This window comes from Giraffa tippelskirchi, chromosome 3, assembly GCF_054371585.1.
Source record: "Giraffa tippelskirchi isolate mGirTip1 chromosome 3, T2T-mGirTip1v1.2.pri, whole genome shotgun sequence".
Lineage (NCBI taxonomy): Eukaryota > Metazoa > Chordata > Mammalia > Artiodactyla > Giraffidae > Giraffa > Giraffa tippelskirchi.
The window spans coordinates 23,971,724-23,994,182 of record NC_137277.1 but is presented as its reverse complement, the minus strand read 5'-3'; the positions used below and the strand labels follow the sequence as shown (position 1 = coordinate 23,994,182).

Below are 22,459 nucleotides of genomic sequence, written 5' to 3'. Positions count from 1 at the left end.
CATTTGTCTGGCCAACTCCAGTCCTTCTTCAGCGCTCATTTGTAACTTTCCTGATGTCTGGGGCAAGTGCTCCCCAAGAGTGAGGCAAGGGTCACTGCTCTGTGCCAGTGTATATGCACCATGGCACCCTTCACAGAACTTTCCCCCGACAACAGGGCAGGGAGTGCAGCTCGTTCTAGAGCTCTTTCCATAGGCTGACTCAGGCAGCACCACGTAACAGGAAGAGGCTTCAGACGGGACCTTGGGGCCCTGGTCATCAGACTGGGGATTGTTTCGCTAGTCCTTCACTTGAGAATACTACTCTTGAGCCAGGGGATGAGAGAGAAGGGAAACAAAGAAACACCACAACTGAGAAAGAACTTGGCTCAAACTCCACAGCCAGGCCTTGGGGGTACTTGGTTTTTATTGTGTCGTGGGGTCTTACCACCCTAACTATGGCTTTCTTGGCTGTCTGCTATGGCATTTCCCCTAGAGGAATTTCACTCTGTGCAAACAGTTCTTCTGTTGGCTATTTTGGTCAGCTCAGCTGGGCCTGAAGCCAGCAAAACAGTTCCTAAGCCCAGTCTTTTCCAGTTGCCTAGCCTGGAAGAATTCAGAGCTGGTAAGGGAAAGACTAAACCATAGCTGGTTTTAGGAAACTAAGTTGGACCCCAAAGGGAGCTGACAATGGACTGAGACAGAGAAAGGATCAGGAAAGACTCTAAAATACTCTGAGCAAAAATCCAACAATTAGAATAGTCCTATAAAAGAGATCCATAACATTGATTTTCATGAAAAGAGAATAGTTCCAGGTGTGACTAATGCCAGAGGCAAGTAAAGATTGCAGATCCTGTCTCCACCCACTTATTGAGCCCTCTAGTCTTCTCCCAAACTTTGACCTCAGCCTCAGCCCAGGTGTGTGTCCACAATTTCACCAGGAAGATTCCCTTTATCAGCCAAGATCCATTATTTCTCTCCTTAACAAATAAAACTCCTTGCAAGAGCCACTCATATTTGCTGTCCCTCATTGCTCTCCTTCCAGTCTTTCTTGAACCTGTTCCAGCCAGGATGCCCCCTCCCATCCACACCACAAAAATCACCCCCACCGCCAGGGACCTCCACATTGCCAAGTTGGATGGTTAATTCCTAGATCTTGGCTTGTGTTATCTAACAGTTGGCCCCTCTTCCTCCTTGAAATAGAATCTTCACTTGGATTGCAGGGTGGCCTTTTACCCCTCTGGCTGCTGCTTCTAAGACTCCTTTGCTGGGTCTGTCTCTCAAATTCTAAATGCTTAGTCTGCTCCAGGGCTCAGTCTTAGATCCTGTTTTTCTTCTGTCGACACCTGTTTGTTGGGGGATTTCATCTAGTCTCGTAGCTTTAGAAACCAATAATATATATAGGTTCATACAGACCTAGTCCGGGCTTCCGTCGTGGCTCAGTGCTAAAGAATCTATCTGGAATGCAGGAGACACAGGTTTGATCATTGAGTTGGCAAGATACCCTGGAGAAGAATATGGCAACCCACTCCAGTATTCCTGCCTGGAAAATCCCATGGACAGAGGAATCTGATGGGCTACAGTCCATGGGACTGCAAAAGTCAGACACAATTTAGTGACTAAACCACCAGTCATGATGACTCCTAAACATATCTTTAGACTTGCATATCTTGACTGCCTATTGTTATCTCCACTTGGATGTACAGGTAAGCAACTCAAACCTGCCCTAGCCCCAAAAAGGGCTCCTGTTATCTCCCTAATTCTGTGCCTCCTTCAACCTTCCCCAGGGCAGTGAATGGAACTCCACCTTTTCAGCTATTCAGTCCTAAAACCTTGGGAGTCATCTCGATCTTTCTTTTTTCCACTGTGTTAGTTGCTCAGTCCTGTTGGACTCTTTGCGTAACCATGGACTGTAGCCTGCCAGGCTCCTCTGTCCATGGAATTTTCCAGGCAAGAATACTGGAATGGGTAGCCATTCCCTTCTCCAGGGGATCTTCCCGACCCAGGGACTGAACCCGGGTCTCCGCATTGCAGGCAGATTCTTTACTGTCTTAGTCACTAGGGAAGCCCACTCTATACTTGTCAAGAAACACTTGAGCTCTATCTTCAAAATATATACAGAATCTGAATGCTTTCACAACCACTTCTTTTTACCACCCAGGCTCAGGTCCCCATCATCTCTCGCTTGGATAACTGTGAAAGTCTCTTAGCTGGGCTTCTGACTTTGTCCCTGCTGGTTTTATTCTCAACCAGCATCCAGAGATCCATCAAATTTAAATGCAATCCTGTTACTCCGCTGCTCAGAGTCCCTAATACATCCTATCTCCCAGTCAAATTAAGAGTCCAAGTCCACACCATGACACATAAGGAGTCCATGTGACCTCTCTGACTTAGCCGTCACTCTCCCTCACTCACTGCTTAGGCCATGCTGGCCTCCCTGCTGTTCCAGTACATGCCAGCTAAGGCCCCTCTTCAGGCCCTTTGTACTCACTGTTCTCTCTGCTTGAGTTCTCACTCCCACCTCGTCTCCCCTCCCCAGATTGTTGTTGTTGTTTAGTCGCTAGGTCATGTCTGACTCTTTACGACCCCATGGACTCCCCAGATTAAGCCTGGCTCAATCCTTCCTCTCCCTCCTTCAGGGTTTTCTCAAACTCCCTTCTCTGACAACCCTATGTAAACCATACCCCTCATGTTCTCCTGTCTTCTATTCAGTTTTCCCCTTAGTACTTCTTATTGTCTGATATCTACTAGTTACTTAGTGTCTTCCACCAGATGTACCTTCCTTACCTATTGGCACACAGTAGATGTTTCATATACATATTTGTTGAGTGGATGAATGAATGAATCCTGGAGGGTGGGGAGCAGGAGAGTGTGAGTAAAATTTAAGAACCAAAGGAGATCTGCATATCCTGGCACTAGGCGCTGGCATTCACTCACCAGGTCAGCTCAGCCGATCCAATCCCAGAAGGAACTCAACCTTGCCGGTCACCTCACATGGGGACAAGAGTCTGTGTGTGGACCAGCACAGTCGAGTCTTTCTTCTGGACAGAAACCTCAGACACACACCTTATCACCACACACCAGGTGCCGCATCTCAGTGCCTCTTTCAATGAACAGGTACTGGGGAGAAATTCTTTCCCAAGTGAGTTAAGCCGATGTGGGTCCCTGCTGTCTGAATACCTCTTATCTGTCTCCACCCTGCGTCTATCTCCTGAAAACGTGACCGTATCATTTGCTAGTTTGCATCCTATCAGACTGGAAGGGACCCTAGAGAAGTGAGTGGGGATACGGGACAGCCAGCAGGGGATGGTGAGAAACAGTCCTAGGAAATGGTACAAAAATAGTGGGCCTCAGAACTCTGCCAAAAACAGGAAAGAAGAAACCAAGACACACTTTTTCCCCTCTAAAGAATATCATCATGTACAAACTTTATGGACATGCTTTCTCTGCTTTGACACATTTGAGAGTCACTCTGCACATTCATCTGGGATACGACTGGTTAAAGTGAGTGGTAACTTCATTTCCCCTGGGACGAGAGACTCACCATTTATTCTTCTAATGGCTGGGAAGTGTTTTGGTCTGTTCTGAGGCTAGTCTGAGAAGACTTCCAGTTAGCCACTAGCTGGGGGCAGGAATACTCCACATCCAGTCACACGGCCCTGTCTGCCGTCTCTTCCTCCCTATTTATACTCTGAAAGGCGGCTTTGTGGTTCCACCGAGTCCCCTAGAGATAACAAACACCCCACAGAGCAAGCTCTAGAAAGAGGACATGTGGGAGTGTGCAGGCCAGTGCCTACTCCTTCCTGAGCCGTTTTCACTGCGTGGCTGAGATGAAGAGACCACCTAACAGCCTCAATCATGGCTTGGGGACAGATGCATCCAGTGAGGTGGGGCTTCTGGCTTAGAGACAGCATACAGTGCTGATGCTGAAACAAACTGCAGCTCAGGGAAATGAGATGGGCAAAGGGAGCAGTCAGTTGGGTCTGCAAACACCTTCTTCCTGTGGCAAACAGCTCTGACATCTCAACGTTGCCTGGAGTTGCTCACAGAGGGTAAACTGAGGAGCAGCAAAACTGAGCACTTTGTTCTTTGTACTCCTCTGCTCCTGAGCGGCACTCCTCTCCCAAGAGCACGCCAGCCTGAAGGCCAAGCTGATGAGAAGCGACCCCCAGGCCAGTGGGGGCCTCAGAACATCCAGGAAGAGTGTAAGCTAGACGAGCAGTGGAAGTGGCAGTGTCCCCAAGCTGCCAGAGCTGATTCAGCTTGCTTCTGGGCTCTCTTCTCACCTTGAGTGAGGCAATACAAAAACCCATTTTCCATTTCAGAATCCTGTCAACTGGAACAAATCTACCAGTGGGAGCATCTCCAGAAGGGCAATCTCTAACCTCTTTCCTACTCAAACAGATAGTGCCCTTGAATTAGTACTGCCCCATGTTTTTACCTTCTTCATTCATCTTTCCACGCAGCTTCAACAGGTAACTGACAAACAGCAAAGTGAGACCTCCCCATCCTGAGGTCTCCAAGAGAATACTGCTAGCCAAGAAAAGATCTGATAACCGAGGAAGCAGTTCTTAACAGAGAAAAGTGACTTTGAACTATGTTTCAGAAATACAAAGATCTAAGTGCTGATTCTGTGTAGAAAGGAATAAAGAAAAAGTTCTTTTCCCTTCCTTCAATAGAAGGAAGTCACTCGAGGAGATGCATGTGGATTCAAAACAAAAGCAAAGCAAAAACAAAAAAGCATCAACAAATACATTCCATAACGATGTCCACTTCTCAGCCCATCTTGGCTTCCGGCCCAGCTGGTTTAGAACTTGCTGGGAAGACATTCACAAATCCAGTTAAGCTGCTCAAAGGGAAACTCCAGATATAACACCCAATACACTAATAAGAAAATACTACAGCGCCTCCAAATAGATTTTGCTGTAAGTCTGCAGCTCACGAAGTTTCAGATTGGACAGTGTAATCATTTAAACTCAGAAGTATTCACATCTCTACATTTTCTGATACTCTGCACCCTTTAAAGCAGTTCTTCTCTGAACCTTTCATTCTGTGCCATTGTCTATCTCCTGCAAAATAATTCCTAAATTTTTCAATCTCTGGACATAAAGCTTCCAATTTGTGTGAGAGGTAACATTACATCTTAGAAGAATATGTTACATTTCATCATAGAAATGGGGGTGAGCAAGGTCTATAAGATTGCTAAACCCAAGCCAACACTAGGGTCTACTGGTTAGCTGCAACAAGCTTAAATGTTTTCAAAAAGGCCTTGGTTGGGCAATCCTTGCGTAAAGCAAGCTTGTGAATGATCACATACCTATAGCGAAAGCAACTGTTTAGGCTACAAGAGACTGTACAACTTCTCCAAAAGGCTACTATTCACCAACAGAAGAACTAGCAATTTCAAGGCCAAAGATATCAAAATGAATTGTCCTCTCTGCTGTTATGCCAGGAAGCTCCTTTACCCAGACATTTGCCAGAATCTTCTTAATGCTGCTTCTCTCCTCTGACAGGCCTGCAGAGGCCCAAACTTAATAGAATCTGAGAGAAAAGAGCCTATCAGTCTATAAGAAGCCAAATAGTGAGGCCAAACTCTTCCTCCTGGCATCAGTTCTCCCTGAAGAGCTATGAAGTGACGCTCCAATGATGAACTAACTCTACTTGGGTCTCCTTGACAAAGAGACCATGTCTTTACAAGCCTAGCCTGGGGGGTTCATAATTATGTCAGACAATCTTTTTTTTTTTTCCTCATTGTTGCTGCTTTTAAACAAAGAGGTTAAGCCTCTGTACAACCTAGTGGAAGAACCAGAATTAGAAAACTTACCAATTGCCCCAGCCAATGAGAATCCATTTCCAACAGGTATTAATACCTGTTAGAAGCCACTGGAACACTGACATCATCAGCCCAATTGATAGGTTGTCTGACAGATTCACCCCCTTCACCGCACACAAGAATTCAAAACAAACCAAGACACTGCCGTTATATTCATTATTGCAGACAACAGGTTTCTTTATGCTATCAAATCTAAATTACTCCTATGGTGTGGATTCTACTAACCATCATTCCCTTCAAAGCCTCTCTGTGAGCTGGCCAACACCCTGAATGTTCTAGCCTGAAAAATCTTATCCAAAATACCAACTCAACACTTAGCCCTCCACTGTCATACTTAATGCCTTCTGAGGTACAGCATGGAAGTTTAGTGCATGCCAGTGTACTGCCCAACAGTCATCCCTCTTCTATCTGCAATGAAACTCGTGTAATGGATGACCATGGGTCAATTCACTGTTTAAAGAAGATTTACCAGCTCCTCCCTCCCTTTCTCTAAGAAAGCAACAAATAAATGAGCAAGAAGTAGCCTCAGAAGAAGAAACAAACTTTGGGACAATATGCACTGCGAAAAGCCAGACTGAGTCCCCCTGGATCAAGTTAATTAAGAAACAATTAAACATGACAGTATCTTGGAATCAAAACCAAGGAATGCCGTGAGGACAGGTTTCTCAATTGCCCAGAGGAGAAGACACAATTCCTTTTCATCTAAAATTAGAAAGCCACCCGGAACATAAGCCAAGAAGCATGGGTAGGAGGCTGAGACTCATAAGCTAGCAATGGGAATGGAGGTGGGGTGGAGGAAGAAAGTAAATATCCATTTTGTTTTACTTCTGTCATTCATTAGGTTTGCTCCCGGCCTTTGGGATTCGGCAGTTCCACCCTCCCCACCCCCACGGGATGTCAGGCAACAGGCTGGGAGCTCTGTCCACAAGTTCTTAAACGTCTCACAATTCTGCTAAGCGTTGGCAGATATCTAGCTGGAAGCTCAAAGATGCAAGTGAAAATATTAAAAGGTTTCTGCCCACTCCTCAGTCTAAAGCGAGAGGTCATCTACTTAGGGAGCGCCTTCGCGTCCTGACACCATCTCTCGACTGTCTACCCAGAGAACTAGGTTGGCTTCCACGCCCATCAGTGCCCATGTGTTGGCGCCGTCGGAATTTCAAGTATTCCCCCGCCCCTTTCTGCAGTCGGGAGAACACTGAATCGCTGGTGGGCACCTAGAGTCAAAATGTAAGAGGGTCCTGGAACACAGGACAAGCGCACAGGGAGCCGACCCAGACAGACCCGGGCCGAGAAACACTCAGGTGGGTCGGCGACCAGGCAGACGGGGTGCCAGGCTTGCCCTGGGTGCCCGCTCCTCTCGCCAGCCCCCGGAAGCGCCTCCCTCCCGCCTAGCGGGCTCCGAGGGGGCGGGGAGTCGAACGCCCCCTTCCGGGTGCCTCCGCCTGGCTGGCCAGCCCCGCTCCTCCTCCGGGCGGGAATCCTCCCTCCCCGCCCCTACCGGAGCCGGGCCCCGGCGCCAGGTCCGGCCCCAGGGGGGAACCCCCAGTCCCGGCTCCCTCTCCCTGCGGCCTCTGCCCGTCTTCCCGACCCTTGAGAGCCGGGAAGACCCCGCCGGCAGCGGTCAGGACCCACCGGTCATTACGACATCTTCCTCCCTGGCCTCCGCCGCCTCCGCCGCCACCGAGAGCCTGACACCGCCCGCCTAGCACCCGCCAATCCCGGAGCCCGCCACCGCCCGAGCGACGGCAGCGTTCACCAATAAGAGCTCGGTACATTGGGGACCGACAGCACTATCAGCCAATCAAAGAGAGGCATCTAGAGCGACGTTGGCTTGGCCAATAGACCTGTGAAATGTCACTGATGGACGGTAGTGGGCACCAACCGGAAGCTTACTGAAGAGTGAACGACATGTCCGCCAGCCAACTGAAGGGAGGCAAAGTCCCACCTACCAGGTGGTTGATGGACAGCAACAGGAAGCTAGATGGGGAGGGGCTTAGCTAAGGAGTGGTTTTGTATTGGTCGTGGTTGACCTTCCACCCACCTCTAATCCAGAAGATGAGTGATAGATCTGCCCTAAAGCCAATCAAAAGTCCTCAGGGTGAGGCCGACAAATGCCCTATAAATAGCATCTACTTTGAGCCTAAATCCAGCGTCGCCCTGGTGTGGTAGGGGCTTCTTGTTCTTCGGTCTTTCAACCCGTTGCCTGGTGAGTTGAAAGCCACCAGTCTTTTATTCAACTTTTTACCTTTCATCGCTTCTGAAGAGGGAAGTGAGCCTCTAGGCGACTTTGTCAGTGAGACATTGGCGGCAGGCACAATAGCGGGAGTTGGGGCTGCGTGACACCTCTCAAAGTATTTTCACCGTCTCAGTTCAAATCCCTCATAATCCTCACCTGGTTATTGCATTAACCTGCCAACACGGGCATCAGAATCACCTGAAGCTTTCTAAAAGATTCTGGGACTGCCTCTCGTGTCCGGTGCACGCCAGAAATATGCATTCTAACGAGCGCCTCTGGTGGACAGAATTGGCCTCTGTCCCCACTTACCTCCTTGAATGAAGCGCTGTGAGTACAGCACTTGGCAGGCGCGACCTGAGGAGGTTTATCTTCCCTATAAGATGTGTAACTTTGGAACGCGTTAGTGAGAAGGAATCCACTCTGGTGTTACACCAGCCTGGGTTCGAAACTCGCACGGCCTGCTTACAGGAGAGGCAGCGTACCGAAACTCCGTGCATCTTATGTCCTCATCTGTGAAATGAGGTTGCTCACACCTACACTTCAGAGCAGTGACTTTCCTTTTTTTTTTTTTATCATAACCCCACGGTGAGAAATATATTTGCATCCTCACCCAGTACACTTATACTCCTGTGAGTGTATGATAAAATTTTACAAAAACAATACTTACCCTTCCTACCCATGATCCACTGATTTTTTTTTTTTTTTGATACTGAAGTCTAGTTGATTTACAGTATTGGGTTAGTTTCAAGTGTATAGCACAGTGATTCAGATATATAGATGTGTGTGTGTGTGTGTGTGTGTGTATTCCTTTTCAGATTCTTTTCCCTCATAGGTTACTACAAAATACTGAATATAGTTCCCTATGCTATACAGTAGGTCCTTATTGGTTATCTATTTTATATATGCATGCATGTTCAGTCACTGAGTTGTGTATGACTCTGTGACCCCATTGACTATAGCCTGCCAGGCTTCTCTGTCCGTGGGATTCTCCAGGCAAGAAGACGAGTGGGTTGCCATTTCCTTCTCCATGAGATCTCAAACCAGGGATCAAACCCACATCTACTGCATTGGCAGGCAGATTCTTTACCACTGCACCACCAGGGAAGCTGTTATTTTATATATAGTGGTGAAAGTGTTAGTTGCTGAGTTGTGTCCAATTCTTTGTGACCCCATGGACTGTAGCCAGTGGGGGGCTCCTCTGTCCATGGAATTCTCCAGGCAAGAATACTGGAGTGGGTAGCCATTCCCTTCTCCAGGTGATCTTCCCAACCCAGGGATCATACCCAGGTCTCCTGCATTGCAGGCAGATTCATTACCGTCTGAGCCACCAGGGAAGCCCTGTGTGTATATGTTAATCCCAACCTCCTATTTTATCCCTTCCCTTACTTTCTTTTCTTGATCATGACTGGCAGTTGGAACAACATTATCATGAAGGGTTGATGTAATAAAATACAGAGCAGAATGCCCAGTATATTGTAATTGTTGAATAATTGTTACTAGTCTCTTCCAGGCTACCCCTTTGAAAAAATAGGACTTCAAAAGAATTCACTTTTTCAGTTAAGATCCTTCATTGGCTCCCTTCGCCCTTCTAGATGAAAAGTCCATATTCCTTTCTGGGCAAACAATGGCCTTCACACTCTTTGTGTACCTTTCATGTTTCATCTCCCTCTGCCATCCTATTCTCTTTCCATAATCCTACCTTTTTTCCTCAAGAAAAGGTTCCACAATTCCTAAACACATACTCATCTATTTCCTGTCTTACTTTTTCCTTCCTTTTTCCTGGTAAACTCCTATGCATTCTTCAAGAACCTGCTCAAAGTTTGATCTCCTGCTAAGCCAGATCCTTTTCCTTCTCTAGACTGTTCTTGGCACAGGCAAAGGGCTTCACTCTCTCACACTGCCTTACCCCCTTTCATTCTTCTGACTTCTCTCCTAGACTGTGAGCTGCAGTGGAAGCTTTGAGGCCAGTACTGGAAGACTGGCAGGAAATGTATGCTGAGCTAAAGAGTGAATATTTGCATACAATTACATCTACATAGGACTTGTTTATGTAGACTGTACATTCTGTTCCCATGCCATTATTCAAGGTAAGATTGCTTCACTGTTGAGCCAAGGACTCCACCCGGGTTCCATGAGTCAGCCATTTTAGGGTGCAGGGATTTGAGGGGCGAGGTGGGGTTGAATTTCCTGCTGGGCTGCTGCCAGACCTCTTGTGAGATGAAAGCTGGGGCAGCTGTGCTTCTTCCACCCCAGAAGCTCCATCATGAAACCAGCAGAAGCAGGAGGGATTTGCATGTGTGGGTAGGGGGCAGGGTGCAAAAACAAGAATTTGGCAGCAGTTTTGAGTAGTTTAAATGGTTCTTCCCTTTAAAGACCACCGTGTTTCTTGTTTCCACCAGAGGTACAGCTGAGGAAGGGGCACCTGCTAAGGACAGGACCCCCTTGTACTTTTGTCAGGACCCTTGGAGTCTTTGAGCCTCACTTACAACACACTAAAGCCATCACACAGTTTCTCTTCCCACAGATCGCTTCCCGCAGATGGCCCCCAGACTCTACAGAGAGGACAGGCAAGGTTGCTAGCTCCTAATGCCTGCTTTCCCCTGGCTGCTCTTTAGATTCACTAGAGATTGTTTAATAAATTCTAAACCATGGCCAAGAAAATTAGTATCTCTGGGGGTGCAACCCTGGTGATATTCAGTTCCTCAGGTTATTCCAACAGGCAGCCAAATTAGAGAACTGCTTGTCAGCCCAAAGGTGTTTTCTGGTGGGGGTCCTCAGGTAAACCACTATGAATAGTCTATAACCTCCACTTCTACCCATTCCTGTCCCTCCTCTTCCTGAATTTCTCCCCTGCCCATCCTACCTGCTTCGATCTCCGTGGAGCCAGGGCAGGCAGGTGGTTCCAGCTGCAGGTCTCAGCATCAACCAGGAGAAGGATCTCTTCCATGGGTGTGTTTGGACATAGCTTCTTTGGTGATACCTGCCTTGTTTCCAACCACTTTCAGCCTCTTCCTGCTCTAAGTTGTCACTTTCTCCCCATTTCTAATTTGTAAAGTTAACCTGTTCTTCACCCCTCAAGTCCCCATATTTGTCTTGTCCACCACAGCACCTTCCACTCCCAGCACATCGCTTGATATATAGTAGGTACATGGTACATACTTGTTGACTGACTGAATGACTGCATCTGAAGGAGTCCTTGGGCCTAGAAAAGAAAACAACAGTCTCAAAGGCCCTTGCTGAATCATCTAACTTCCAGAAAAACAAACCGAACTTTAAGTCCCACCCTGATGCTCCGGGCCACTTGCATCTACCTGGGACTTATCACCCCCTGCCCAGAAACCTCCCACCCCCTGTTCAACTACAAATGCCATCTCAACCAAAGATTACCCAAAACGTCCCACCTGACTAACGTTTCCCTTACCGCTTCCACAAACCTCCCTTTAAATATGAAGCCTCCCTGAGGCCTGTTGTGTTCAGCCTGGTTGTTAGGCCGACTGTCACGCCTCCTTGCCTGAATAAAGGTAACCTACCTCCATTGAGGTCATCTCTCCTTCTTTTCTGCCTCGGCCGGCACTATACCTTACATTCTTGGTGCACTCATGTGTGTGTGTCTTTCTCTCTCTCTCTCTCACTCTCCCTCTCATTGTTTTCCCTTTTCCCGGAATCTGGGAACGTGAACACCCGCCAAACTCACTTTCTGCCAGGGCTCATAAGTTCCCCTCGGGGATGCCTAGTGCCTTTGAGAGCGGTACAAGCCTTGTCCTAAGGCTTTATTGGTGCAGGCTTCTGGCTCTATCCCTTTTTCTCACTTTCTCTCTCTGACGACCTCTGGAATAGGGAACTCTTGCCATTCGACCACTCTACGTGCAACACTCCACTCAAGCCGGCCCCTAGATTAAAGTAAGATCCGGATGGTGTTCTAGAGGCGCCCTAGAACCCAGTCCTCTCTGGGTCCCAGGGACCCCCAGCCTAAGGCCACTCTGTAAGCGATGGTGGGGGATGCTCCACCTCGACACAGAGCTCTCTTCTCATAACTCCTATTGTGACTACGGGTGACGACTCCCAATAGGAGCCTCTGCTTGCCTTTCAATTATGGGGTCTGGCCAATCTGTCCCAAAAGAGTCCCTTCTGGCCTGTGTTCTCAAAAATCTCAAACCATTCTTATTCCCTGAACTCAAAGCTAACCTCTTAAAACAACTCTGTATACAGATCTGGCCTTAATACCAATTGGACAGTCAAGACCGCTGGCCTGAATTTGGCACATTTGACTTTAACATTCTTCAAAATCTCACCGACTTCCTTAAACAGAATGGCAAGTGGTCAGAGGTCCCATATGCCCAAACCCTTTTGGGCCCTTCGGAGCAAGCCCTCCCTATGCAAGGCCTGGTGCACCCACGAGGTCCTTCTATGCACCTTGCCTCCCAAACAAAAGGGCTCTTCTTCTTCAACTAAGTGCCCGATCGCGACCTTCTGCACCCCCAGAGTTTGATCCCATGGACAAGCCCCCTCCCTACCAGCCACACTGCTGACCCTCTCCTTCCCCCTCATCCAACTCACCTACTGACTTTGAAACCTCTCCTGACTCTCCCTCAACCCCTCTACCCCATCTCCCCGACTTACCCTCCCCCCACCCCTCTCCCCCCGCCACACGGTCACGTACCCAACACGTTTCCCCTGAGAGAGGTGGCAGGACCAGAGGGCCCCACCCGAGTCCACGTGCCATTTTCATTGTCAGACATGAGCCAGATAGAAGAAAAGTTAGGATCATTTTCTGAAAATCCTACCAGATACAGAAAAGAATTCCTGAGACTCTCCCAGACCTATAACCTCACTTGGAGTGACATATATTATATCCTAAATGCCACTCTCACCCCAGATGAAATAGACCATATCTGGCAAGCAGCGAAAGCCCACGCCGAATCACTTACATAACCAAGACCTGGCTAGCCCAATTGCTGATGAGGCAGTGCCTCAATTAGATCCCCGCTGGACGTACCAGCCCAGTGACCCAGGTATCAGGAGACTCAATCATATGATTACCTGCCGTCTAGAAGGAATGCAGAAAAATACTCATATCCATGTCAGTTGTGATAAAGTCAGGGAAATCACCCAAGGGGCGGACAAAAATCCAGCCTTATTCTTGGCATGCCTCACAGAGACAGTCCAGAAGTATACCAGCCTAGATATCACCACCCCTGCTGGGTTACCCTACCTTCATGTTCAATTCATCAGCCACTCCGCCCCTAACATTAGACGCAAGCTTCTACAACTAGAGAAGGGCCCTGAGACCCCCCAAAGAGACCTTCTAGAAGTAGCCTTCAATAATAGGAGGAGGCTAAGAGAGAAAAAGACCGTGAGAGAAAAGCTAAATATGCCTTTTTGGCGGCAGCAATTAAGGGAAGAGTTCAGCCCGGCCCAAGTCATCCCAGACTGGGGCTTAAGACCCACCCGCCCTGGGCCCTGCTTCCGATGCAACCAGTCAGGACACTGGGCAAAGGCATGCCCAAACCCCCGGCTCCCCACAAAAGCATGCCCAACCTGTGGCCAGTGGGGACACTGGAAGATGGACTGTCCCCGGGGACGCCCTGGCATCCCTAGGGAGGTCCCCACCTCCCAGACCTGGAGAGTGGACTGTCCCCAAGGACGCTCTGGCATCCCTGGAGAGATCCCCACTTCTCCCTGGAACCCCAGCCCAACCCTACGAGAGTTGTTCCAATGACGGGACCCGGGTTCCAGGCCCCTGGCCCATGTCCTGGACACAAGCTTGGAACTTAGGGTAGACGGGGTAGTGGCTGGGGAAAAGACCTCCTTTATAGTAGACACTGGAGCCGCTTTTTCTCTCTTAATTTAACTTCCTACTCTGGCCCAACTCAAGACTCAGAACTTACAATTAAGGGGGTCTCTGGAGTTCCCTTAAGGCCAAAAATCAGCCCTCCATTGCTCTGTCAATTTGGAAAATTGACCCTCATACACTCACACCTCATAATGCCTCAGTGCCCGATGGCACTCCTAGGGAGAGATTTGTTATCCAAATTGGGGGTCTTTATTACCATACCCCCCCCATACAGTCTCTGTATTTTGGATGCAGATGGCACCTGGACTGTCCCTATCCCTCACCCCTGACCTTCCCTTGGATCTACCCACCTTAGACCCCCAAGGTGGGGGGTCACCCATTGATCACCCATTGATAGCCAAACATCATCCCCCAGTCCACATTACCCTAAAAGACCCCTCAACTATAATCACCCAACAATAGTACTCTGTCACCCTGGAGGCCCACAAGGGACTTAAGCCTATCATAGACCATCTTCTTCAAGCCTCCATCTTAATTCCTACCCATTCACCACACAACACCCCTATTCTGGCAGTAAGGGAGGGACCAAACTCTTGGAGACTCGTCCAGGATCTGCAAAAAATCAATGAGGCTGTCACGCCGACATTCCCAGTAGTCCCTAACCCTTACACCCTTCTGTCTGCCATATCCCCGACTGCAACCCACTTCACGGTATTAGATCTCAAAGACGCTTTTTTCACCATCCCTCTCCACCCCCTCTCCCAACCCCTTTTTGCCTTCACCTGGCAAGACCCCGAGACTCATGTTTCCCACCAACTAACATGGACAGTTCTCCCCCAGGGGTTCAGAGACAGCCCCCACTTTTTTGGACAGTCTTTACAAAAGGACCTACAGACACACGACCTAGCCCTGAGTCATCTCCTCCAATACGTAGATGACCTCCTCCTTTGTAGCCCAACCTGAAAACTCTGCCTCCAACATACTGCCAAACTCCTTGAGGCCCGGGGATCCTGGGGTTATCAGGTGTCCCGATCCAAGGCCCAAGTAGTACAGACCAACGCCACCTACCTGGGGCTCTCCATATCCCACCAACAAAGAACTATTCCCCCAGATAGAATCCAGGCCTTAATTAACTGTCCGCTTCCAAAAACAAAAAGGGAACTCCTGTCCATCCTCGGCCTCCTAAACTTTTTCCGTATCTGGATCCCTAACTTCTCCCTCATTGCAAAGCTGCTCTATGAGGCAACTAAAGGATGGCTGGATGAGCCCCTCTTTAACCCCTTCTTGCTGGCCAATCCTATTCGCCAGCTCACCAAGAGCCTCCTCTGAGTGCCAACTCTCCACCTGCCAGATCACACCAGACCATTCTTTCTCTTTGCCCATTCCAACCAAGGACAGGCCCTGGGACTTCTATGTCAGCGTGCCGGAGACACCTGGGCTCCCATAGCCTATCTATCAAAACAAAACAGCTTGACATGGTGACCAAGGGGTGGCCTCCCTGTATACAGGCCATGGCTGCTATCGCAGCCCTCATACCTGAAGCAAATAAACTCTCTAGGCATGCCCCTTTAACAGTCTTCACACACCTTCCAAGACTTACTATCACATCAGGCTTTCCTCTCCCTTCCCCCTTCCAGGGTACAGGTCCTACATGCCTTTCTCCTCGACCCTCAGCTCTCGTTCTCCCCCTGCTCTCCCCTTAACCCCACTAGCTTATTACCCACATCCTCTACAACAGACCCCCTCCTACATAGCTGCAGCCTAACAGTAGATCTTACCCAAAACCCCTTCCAACATTTAACAGATCAGCCCATCCTAGACCCAGACACCCCACACTGGTTCATTGATGGCAGCTTTCAAAATTCCCCACCCTTCGCGGCAGGATATGCTATCATCTGAGGGACCTTTGTCACAGTCACGGGACCCAGACAATTGAAGCTTCACCTCTGCCACCTCACACCACCTCCCAACAGGCAGAACTGATAGCTCTCACCAGAGCTTTGACTCTGGCTAAAAATATAAGGGTTAACAGACTCCAAATATGCCTATAACATACTTCACTCAAATATCCTATTATGGAGAGAAAGAGGTTTCCTAACCCAAAAGAGATCCCCCATTATTAATTCAGACCTGATCCACAAACTGCTAGAGGCAGCACTCTTACTAAACAAAGCCGCCATCCTCCACTGTAGGGGACATCAAAAGGGAAGTCTCATATCAGCCTACAACAATGCCGCAGACCAGAAGGCAAAGGAGATAGCCCTGTCCCATCCCTCCCTCCAGTCATGTTAGCCCTGACTCCATCCGACCCTCCCACCATCAGAGAAATCCTCTTATCTACACTCACTCTTTCATCCCTTGTCCAAGACAGTCCAGCAGTTCCTCTGTAACCACTTCCCCATATCAACTGCTGACCAACAATATTTAGATAACCTTACCTGCTTCTGTCAGACTTGTCAATGTACTAATCCCAATTCCAACCTTAAACCTACATCCTTTCCAACCCATCAAATGCAAGGCAGCCTCCCAGCACAGGATTGGCAGACAGACTTTACTCATGCCATGCCTCCTGTTCGGAGAGTCAGATACCTCCTGGTCCTTGTGGACACCTTTTCAAGATGAGTAGAAGCATTTCCTACCACAAACAAAAGAGCCCACACCGTGGCCCAAATCCTCCTCACAGAAATTATCCCCAGGTTTGGCCTACCTTCATCCCTACAGCCTGATAATGGCCCAGAATTTATGTCCAAGGTCACCCAACAACTTGTCCAATTCTTACAGATACTCTGGAAATTTCACGTTCCACATCATCCCCAGTCCTCAGGAAAGGTAGAAAGGATGAAATGAATAATCAGAGAAACTCTTACCAAACTATCCCTCGAGGTACATATGGATTGGACTAAACTATTGCTAATTGTTCTCCTCAAAGTACGGGCTTTGCCCAGAAAGCCCCTGGGGCTGAGCCCCTTTGAGGTGATGTACTGAAGGCCCATGCTCCCTCCTGGACTCTCCCTGAACCCCCTTCCATACTAAGCTTCCTACACTCCCCTCTGCTGATGGAACTCTGCAATGCCCTCTGGAAATACGTCAACAACAACTTGCCCACCCCTGATCCCCAAGCCCCCTTGCCCCCTTTACAAATTGGGGACATGGTCTACTTGTCTGATAATCCCCAGGGTGACCTAACCCTAAAGTGGCAGGAACCATGCAAAATCATCCTTCTTACCCCGACTGCAGCTAAACTCGAGAAGGTCGCCTGGGTACACCTCTCTCGCCTAAAACAGGTCACCTCCGATCCTGCGCTACCCTCTGTAACTGACACCTGTCAGGTCTCCCTCACAGGATCCACCTCCTTAAAAATCACCCAGTGACAACCCCTGTCAACCATCCGAGAGGACACTGAATGACCTGGACACTCCTTAACCTACAACTGTTCCCAACCCAACTACTACAAGACCTCTGGACCAGCGGCCCAACCGGAACCTCCTTTGAAGATCTGACCATGCCAGTGTCTCATTCATGGCTCCAGGGGACCTTCTACAGCCTAAGTCCAGATGAAATTGATTTCTTTACTCATACATGAACACTGTTCCTCCTCAGATTCAAGCAACCACCAACTTGGGGCCTTCCGCCCCTCGCCCTGACTGGCCTCTCCCCGTCTCTCTAACTATAACTGCACTCTTAATCTTAGTCCTTGCTATGGGCCCAGTAACTGTCTCCCCTCAAGACTGGTCACCGATCCTTCATTTCGTCGGTATCGCCTACATTGTTAGCTGTGTTCTACTCCTAGGGTGCTATTTCCTCTGCACTGCCTAACTAACAGACCCATGACTCCTCTGTTCCTTATCCTTGCTGCATTCCCCTGCCTTCTGGCTAGTCCCTGTCCCTGCTCAGAAATTTATTCCTATGTCATTCCTCAGGTTATAATATGGCTCCAAGACCATGCACCATGAACCTTGGCGGGGGCGGAAGTCCAAATCCCTATTCACTGTTAAAGTACAGAAGAGAGGGAGTTTCGTGAGCACCTGCCATAAGCCAAATGGAAGAAACATATGTTTCTATCCCATTACCCACTGGGGATACTCAGATGGGAGTGGGGTACTAGATTAATATCGGGAAAAGAAACAAGAACAAGTCATAAAGAACATAATTTCCCAGTTACAGGCAACCCCTGAGCCTTACAAATGCCTAGACCTCCTTTCCCAATTACAGCCTCTCCTAAAACCTCCCTCAGACAACCAACACCTTACCCGCCTTCTCAACTCTTCTTTCGAATTCTTCCAGTACACGCAACACACATCCCAGTGTTGGATATGCATGTCACTATGTCTCTCACCACACATAGCAATTCCCTTACCCTCAACCTTGTCGTCACAGGGCAACTATACCTCCCCTCCCCAACAAAAAACTACACAACTCATTGGGCCAGTCTGTGACAATGTCTTCCTCTCAGCCTCTTCAGACCTAACCTGTATCAACTACTCTAGTCCCAACTACACTGGTCTTACAAACTCCGCTCCCTCCTTCTGTTCCGCTTGGGTTCTCTGGAACAGCACAAATAATTGCACCAACCCAGGAATCTTCATTCTCTGCGGGACCTATACATATTGATGTCTCCCCCTTGACCCCCCTGGACCTTGCATCTTGGTCTTCCTGACCCCAGGTCTAACATTCCTCAAAGAAGAAGAGATAGAACAAATAGTCTACCCCCAAGGGGAACTTTCCCACAGAAAAAAACGAGCTGTCATAGCCCCCCTCCTGATTGGGACTGGCATAGCAGCAGCCCTAGGCACCAGGACCGGGGACATCTTGACCTTGGCCCATTTCTACTACAAGCTGTCCCTAGAACTTAATGAGGATATGGAGCAGGTAGAGAAGTCCTTCATTTTTGTCCAAAGACAAATTAACTCATTAGCTTCTGTGGCCCTACAAAATAGGCGAGCCCTGGACCTTCTCACCACGGAAGAGAGAGGGACCTGACTTTTCCTAGGAGAGGACTGCTGCTATTTTATTAACGAAACAGGCATAGTCCAGGGCAGAGTCAAAGAACTTAGAGACAGAATCAAACGCCGCAGAAAAGAATTCAGAAAAGAATTACAAAACCTTTACACTCCCCAAAACCTGTTCCAACTGGCCCTCCCTTGGTTGCTCCCTTTCTTGGGATGATTGGTACTTATCATTTTATTCCTCTTATTTGGACCCTGTCTCTTCAATCTCTTTCAAAGGTTTCTTCAAGAACAGATTCGGGTCATCTCTCAAGACCGGGTCAAGTCCATTCTTCTCGAGAGCCTCACCCCGACCTCAGGAAAAGGAGACCCTGGGCCCTAGGACGATCCTTCGTTCCAGACCCAGAACTATCCAGAGGAAGTAGCCAGAGAGATACGGCGCCCTTTTTCCCATTTTTTATGATTTCAGGGTCTGGAATGAAAGAGTCCTTGGGCCTAGAAAAGAAAACAATGGTCTCAAAGGCCCTTGCTGAATCATCTAACTTGGGGGAAAACAAAACCGAACTTTAAGTCCCACCCTGATGCTTCAGGCCGGTTGCATCTACCTGGGACTTATCACCCCCTGCCCCAAAACCTCCCACCCCCTACATCTGCCCGGGACTTATCGCCCCCTGCCCAGGGGACTTATCACCCCCTGCCGGAAACTTCCCACCCCCTGTTCAACTACAAATGCCATCTCAACTAAGGATTACCCAAAACGTCCTGCCTGACTAACGTTTCCCTTATCGCTTCCACAAACCTCCCTTTAAATATGAAGCCTCCCTGATGCCTCTCGAGCTCAGCCTGGTCGTTAGGCCAACTGTCACCCCTCCTTGCCTGAATAAAGGTAACCTCCCTCCATTGAGATCATCTCTCCTTTTCTGCCTCGGCCGAAACTATACCTTACAGCATCCTTTTAACATTTTTCATGTACTTACCTCTTTCTCTTCCAGTCCCGGCTTCCTCCACCTCCACTTCACTTATCCTTCCCTCTCTGTCTCGTAACCCTGTTCCCACTTCATTTCCCCATGTTTTTCCTGCTTCCTGACATTTTCCTTTTCCTTCTTTTCTGCATGTGATTGCCCCCATCTGATTCATCAGTACCAGATTGTGAGCATCTATCCCTGAGGATGCCGAGGGCACCAGAGGGAGGGAGGAATGGTGGCAGAACCACAGTCTTTGCCCTCAAGAAGCTCCATATTCCTTCTGGGACCTCTTGTGAAAGGAACCATCTGATGCAGCTGCTGTTGGATGTCCAGAAATTAGAAGAATATCAATGTCCCAGCACTTGACCATCTGTTGATCCTCACTCATCACTACAACCCAAGCTTTATTGTTATTTTTGAAGAGTCTCAGCCAACTCAGCCTTTTACAGGCTGCTCGTTCTGCCTTAAGGATTTTCCCAGTAGCCTCTGCTTCTCTTTTCCTCCTCTGGTTTTCTATATTCTCATCTCTCCTCTTTCCACCTACATAAAAATTAAAGTTGCAGACTTTTCAAACCATTCCTGACACTCTTACATGCCAAGAGAAAGATTTGATGGGACATAGACCTAGTTTAAATGAACCATTGTTGTTTTTTTTTCTCCCAGGTCCATCTATGGTTTCAATTATCCAGATTTCCTTAGTCTTTTCTGAGCATGAAAAATTTAACAGAGGCTGTAAAATGCATCTCCCGGATTTTACTTTGGCAGCTTCCCCATCCTCACTCCAGGTGCACACACAGAGCGACCCCTCCTTCTCCACTACCCAGAGATGCCTGTCCTAACACTGACTCATTAGCTCCCTCTGTCCCTTGGTTCCCCTGCCCAGACCTATGGCTGTCCTCCACCAACTGCCGTGGAATCTTCCAGCGAGGACATTCCACTCATCCTTCCCCACTGAGTTCTTCCCTTTCCCCGGCTTCTCCCTACTCCCAGTCCCCTTGGGAGGAGATCTGTGAAACCTCCTCCAAAAGGCAGCCCCCACAGGATCCTTTCAGGATGGAAGGCACTGGTGGCTCCTCAGCCTTTGTATGTTGCCACCAGGGGGCGTCCAAGGCATTTCCAAAAGGCGGATGCTGGGTTTTTGTTTTTTTTTTTTTTTTAATATTGGAGCAGAAAGACAAGCTTGACAATTCAATTTAAGAAGCATTCATTGAGTACCCACTCTTTGCCAGGCTTGTGCCCTGATTCGCCTGAACACAGAGCACGTTCCAGCCTCTACAGAGACTCCTTGAAAAGAACCATTTGCCTCTCCAAGGAATCATTTTCTACCAACCAGCTACACTTACTGCCTGTGGTAACAGCATCCTCTCTCCATCTCGGCCTCTTGCCTGCGCTCAGCCCCTCCCCACCCTTCCTGACCTTGGGACCACAGCTCCATGTCTGCTTCTCAGAGCCCAGACTCCCCACAGCAGACTGGAAACATCCCTAGGAACGCAGAGCAGTCGTGAAGTTCCCTGGGCAAGCATTTTCTCTTCTGGATCCCCAATGCCCTTCTGTCAAATCTCCATCTCCTTCTCTGTCACTAGCCTCCTGAGAGTCTCCCGGACCCCCTGAGTGTGGACAGTGGGCACTGAGTTGAGGCCATTATCTGGAACACTGGGCTCAAGAGCATGACTTCTTCACTTGGGAGCTCTGACCCAGCTGGCAGAGACTCGGGAAGTGGTGATAACAATAACCATAATAATATTAATAATAACATTGGGGCCCACAAAATGGCTGTGAAATCCTCTCTAATGATCCCTTTTATTTATAGATCTCCTTCCTCCTAGACACTTCAGAGCCATTGCCCAATGAACCCTGCTAGCTTCCCTAGGAGGGACAATTAACCCCCTATTTTATGGTTGGAGAAACTGAAGCCCTGAGAAGGTGAAGGAGTTGGCCGAGGTTACAACAGGGCATTCGTGATGGCAGAATTTGTGAAAGTAGCACTCTCACCTTCCTTTGCTTTACATCGAGACCCACCTAAGCGTGTGTGCCCAGGAACACACACACACACACACACACACACATTCTCACTGTCCATCCCAAATCGGCCTTGCCAGGGACCTCAACGTCTAGGAGAAGCCGGAAACCAAGTAAAGGATTGTTGCCTAGGGCAACAAGGAGAGCCATCCTTGTCATGACCAAGGAGGGTGGCTCATGGTCAGCCAAGGTTCTGGGGAAATCTCTCTGTCCTGTTGGACGCACCTCATTTCTAGCAGCATGCCAGTCACTACCAGGCCTCTTCAGACTTCAGGACTCATGAGGAAAGAAGGGTGGGCTGCTTGCACAACATGTCCCCCACTGACAGTGCCAAGGATGTGTTCACCTGGAAAACCAATATGGATGCAGGATTCCATTAACCCCGTCCAGCCACAATATTAAGGATGGCAATGTGGCTCCAGGAAGAAGAAGAGATGTGGTAGTCCTTGGGGGGAAGGAAAAGGTCTCCCGAACAAGAATGGCAGTTATTTGGCCTATACAGGAACACTGTGGACAGCAGCAAGGAGGGAGGGGAGAGCTGCTGCTGGCACGGCTGACTGAATCTCAGCTAGACCAGGAGAGTCCAAAGAAATAAGGAGATGTGTTTTTCTAGTCTGAACTCAGAATGGAAAGGGGGAATGTGTTCTCTTTTGCAGCAGGAGGGAGTAAGTTTATCTAATCTAACAGCTT

At 48.7% G+C, this 22,459-nt stretch overlaps 1 protein-coding gene and 1 long non-coding RNA gene across 10 annotated transcripts in view; one reads left to right on the top strand and one right to left on the bottom strand.

Moving 5' to 3' along the window:
• SP2 (Sp2 transcription factor) overlaps nt 1–20,681 on the bottom strand; it is a 38,437-nt gene extending 17,756 nt beyond the window's left edge. For 3 of the 9 annotated variants that reach the window (XM_081582373.1, XM_081582377.1, XM_081582375.1), the window contains exon 1: nt 7,442–7,488. Coding sequence is in view for 4 of the 9 variants with exons in the window: in XM_081582375.1 (XP_081438501.1) it covers nt 7,442–7,448 (7 nt within the window). In the remaining 5 variants the exon portion in view is untranslated. Of the gene's footprint in view, nt 1–3,520; nt 6,578–7,441; nt 7,489–10,908; nt 11,248–11,575; nt 12,044–19,762 lie in introns of those variants that run through there. The other 6 variants (XM_081582370.1, XM_081582376.1, XM_081582374.1 and 3 more) reach the window with 5 other exon arrangements.
• On the top strand, nt 7,946–20,323 carry LOC145542799 (uncharacterized). The gene is made up of 3 exons (XR_014080148.1): nt 7,946–8,015; nt 9,982–10,132; nt 19,065–20,323. It is a non-coding gene; the product is annotated as an uncharacterized LOC145542799 (long non-coding RNA).
• Nucleotides 20,682–22,459: the final 1,778 nt, after the last annotated feature.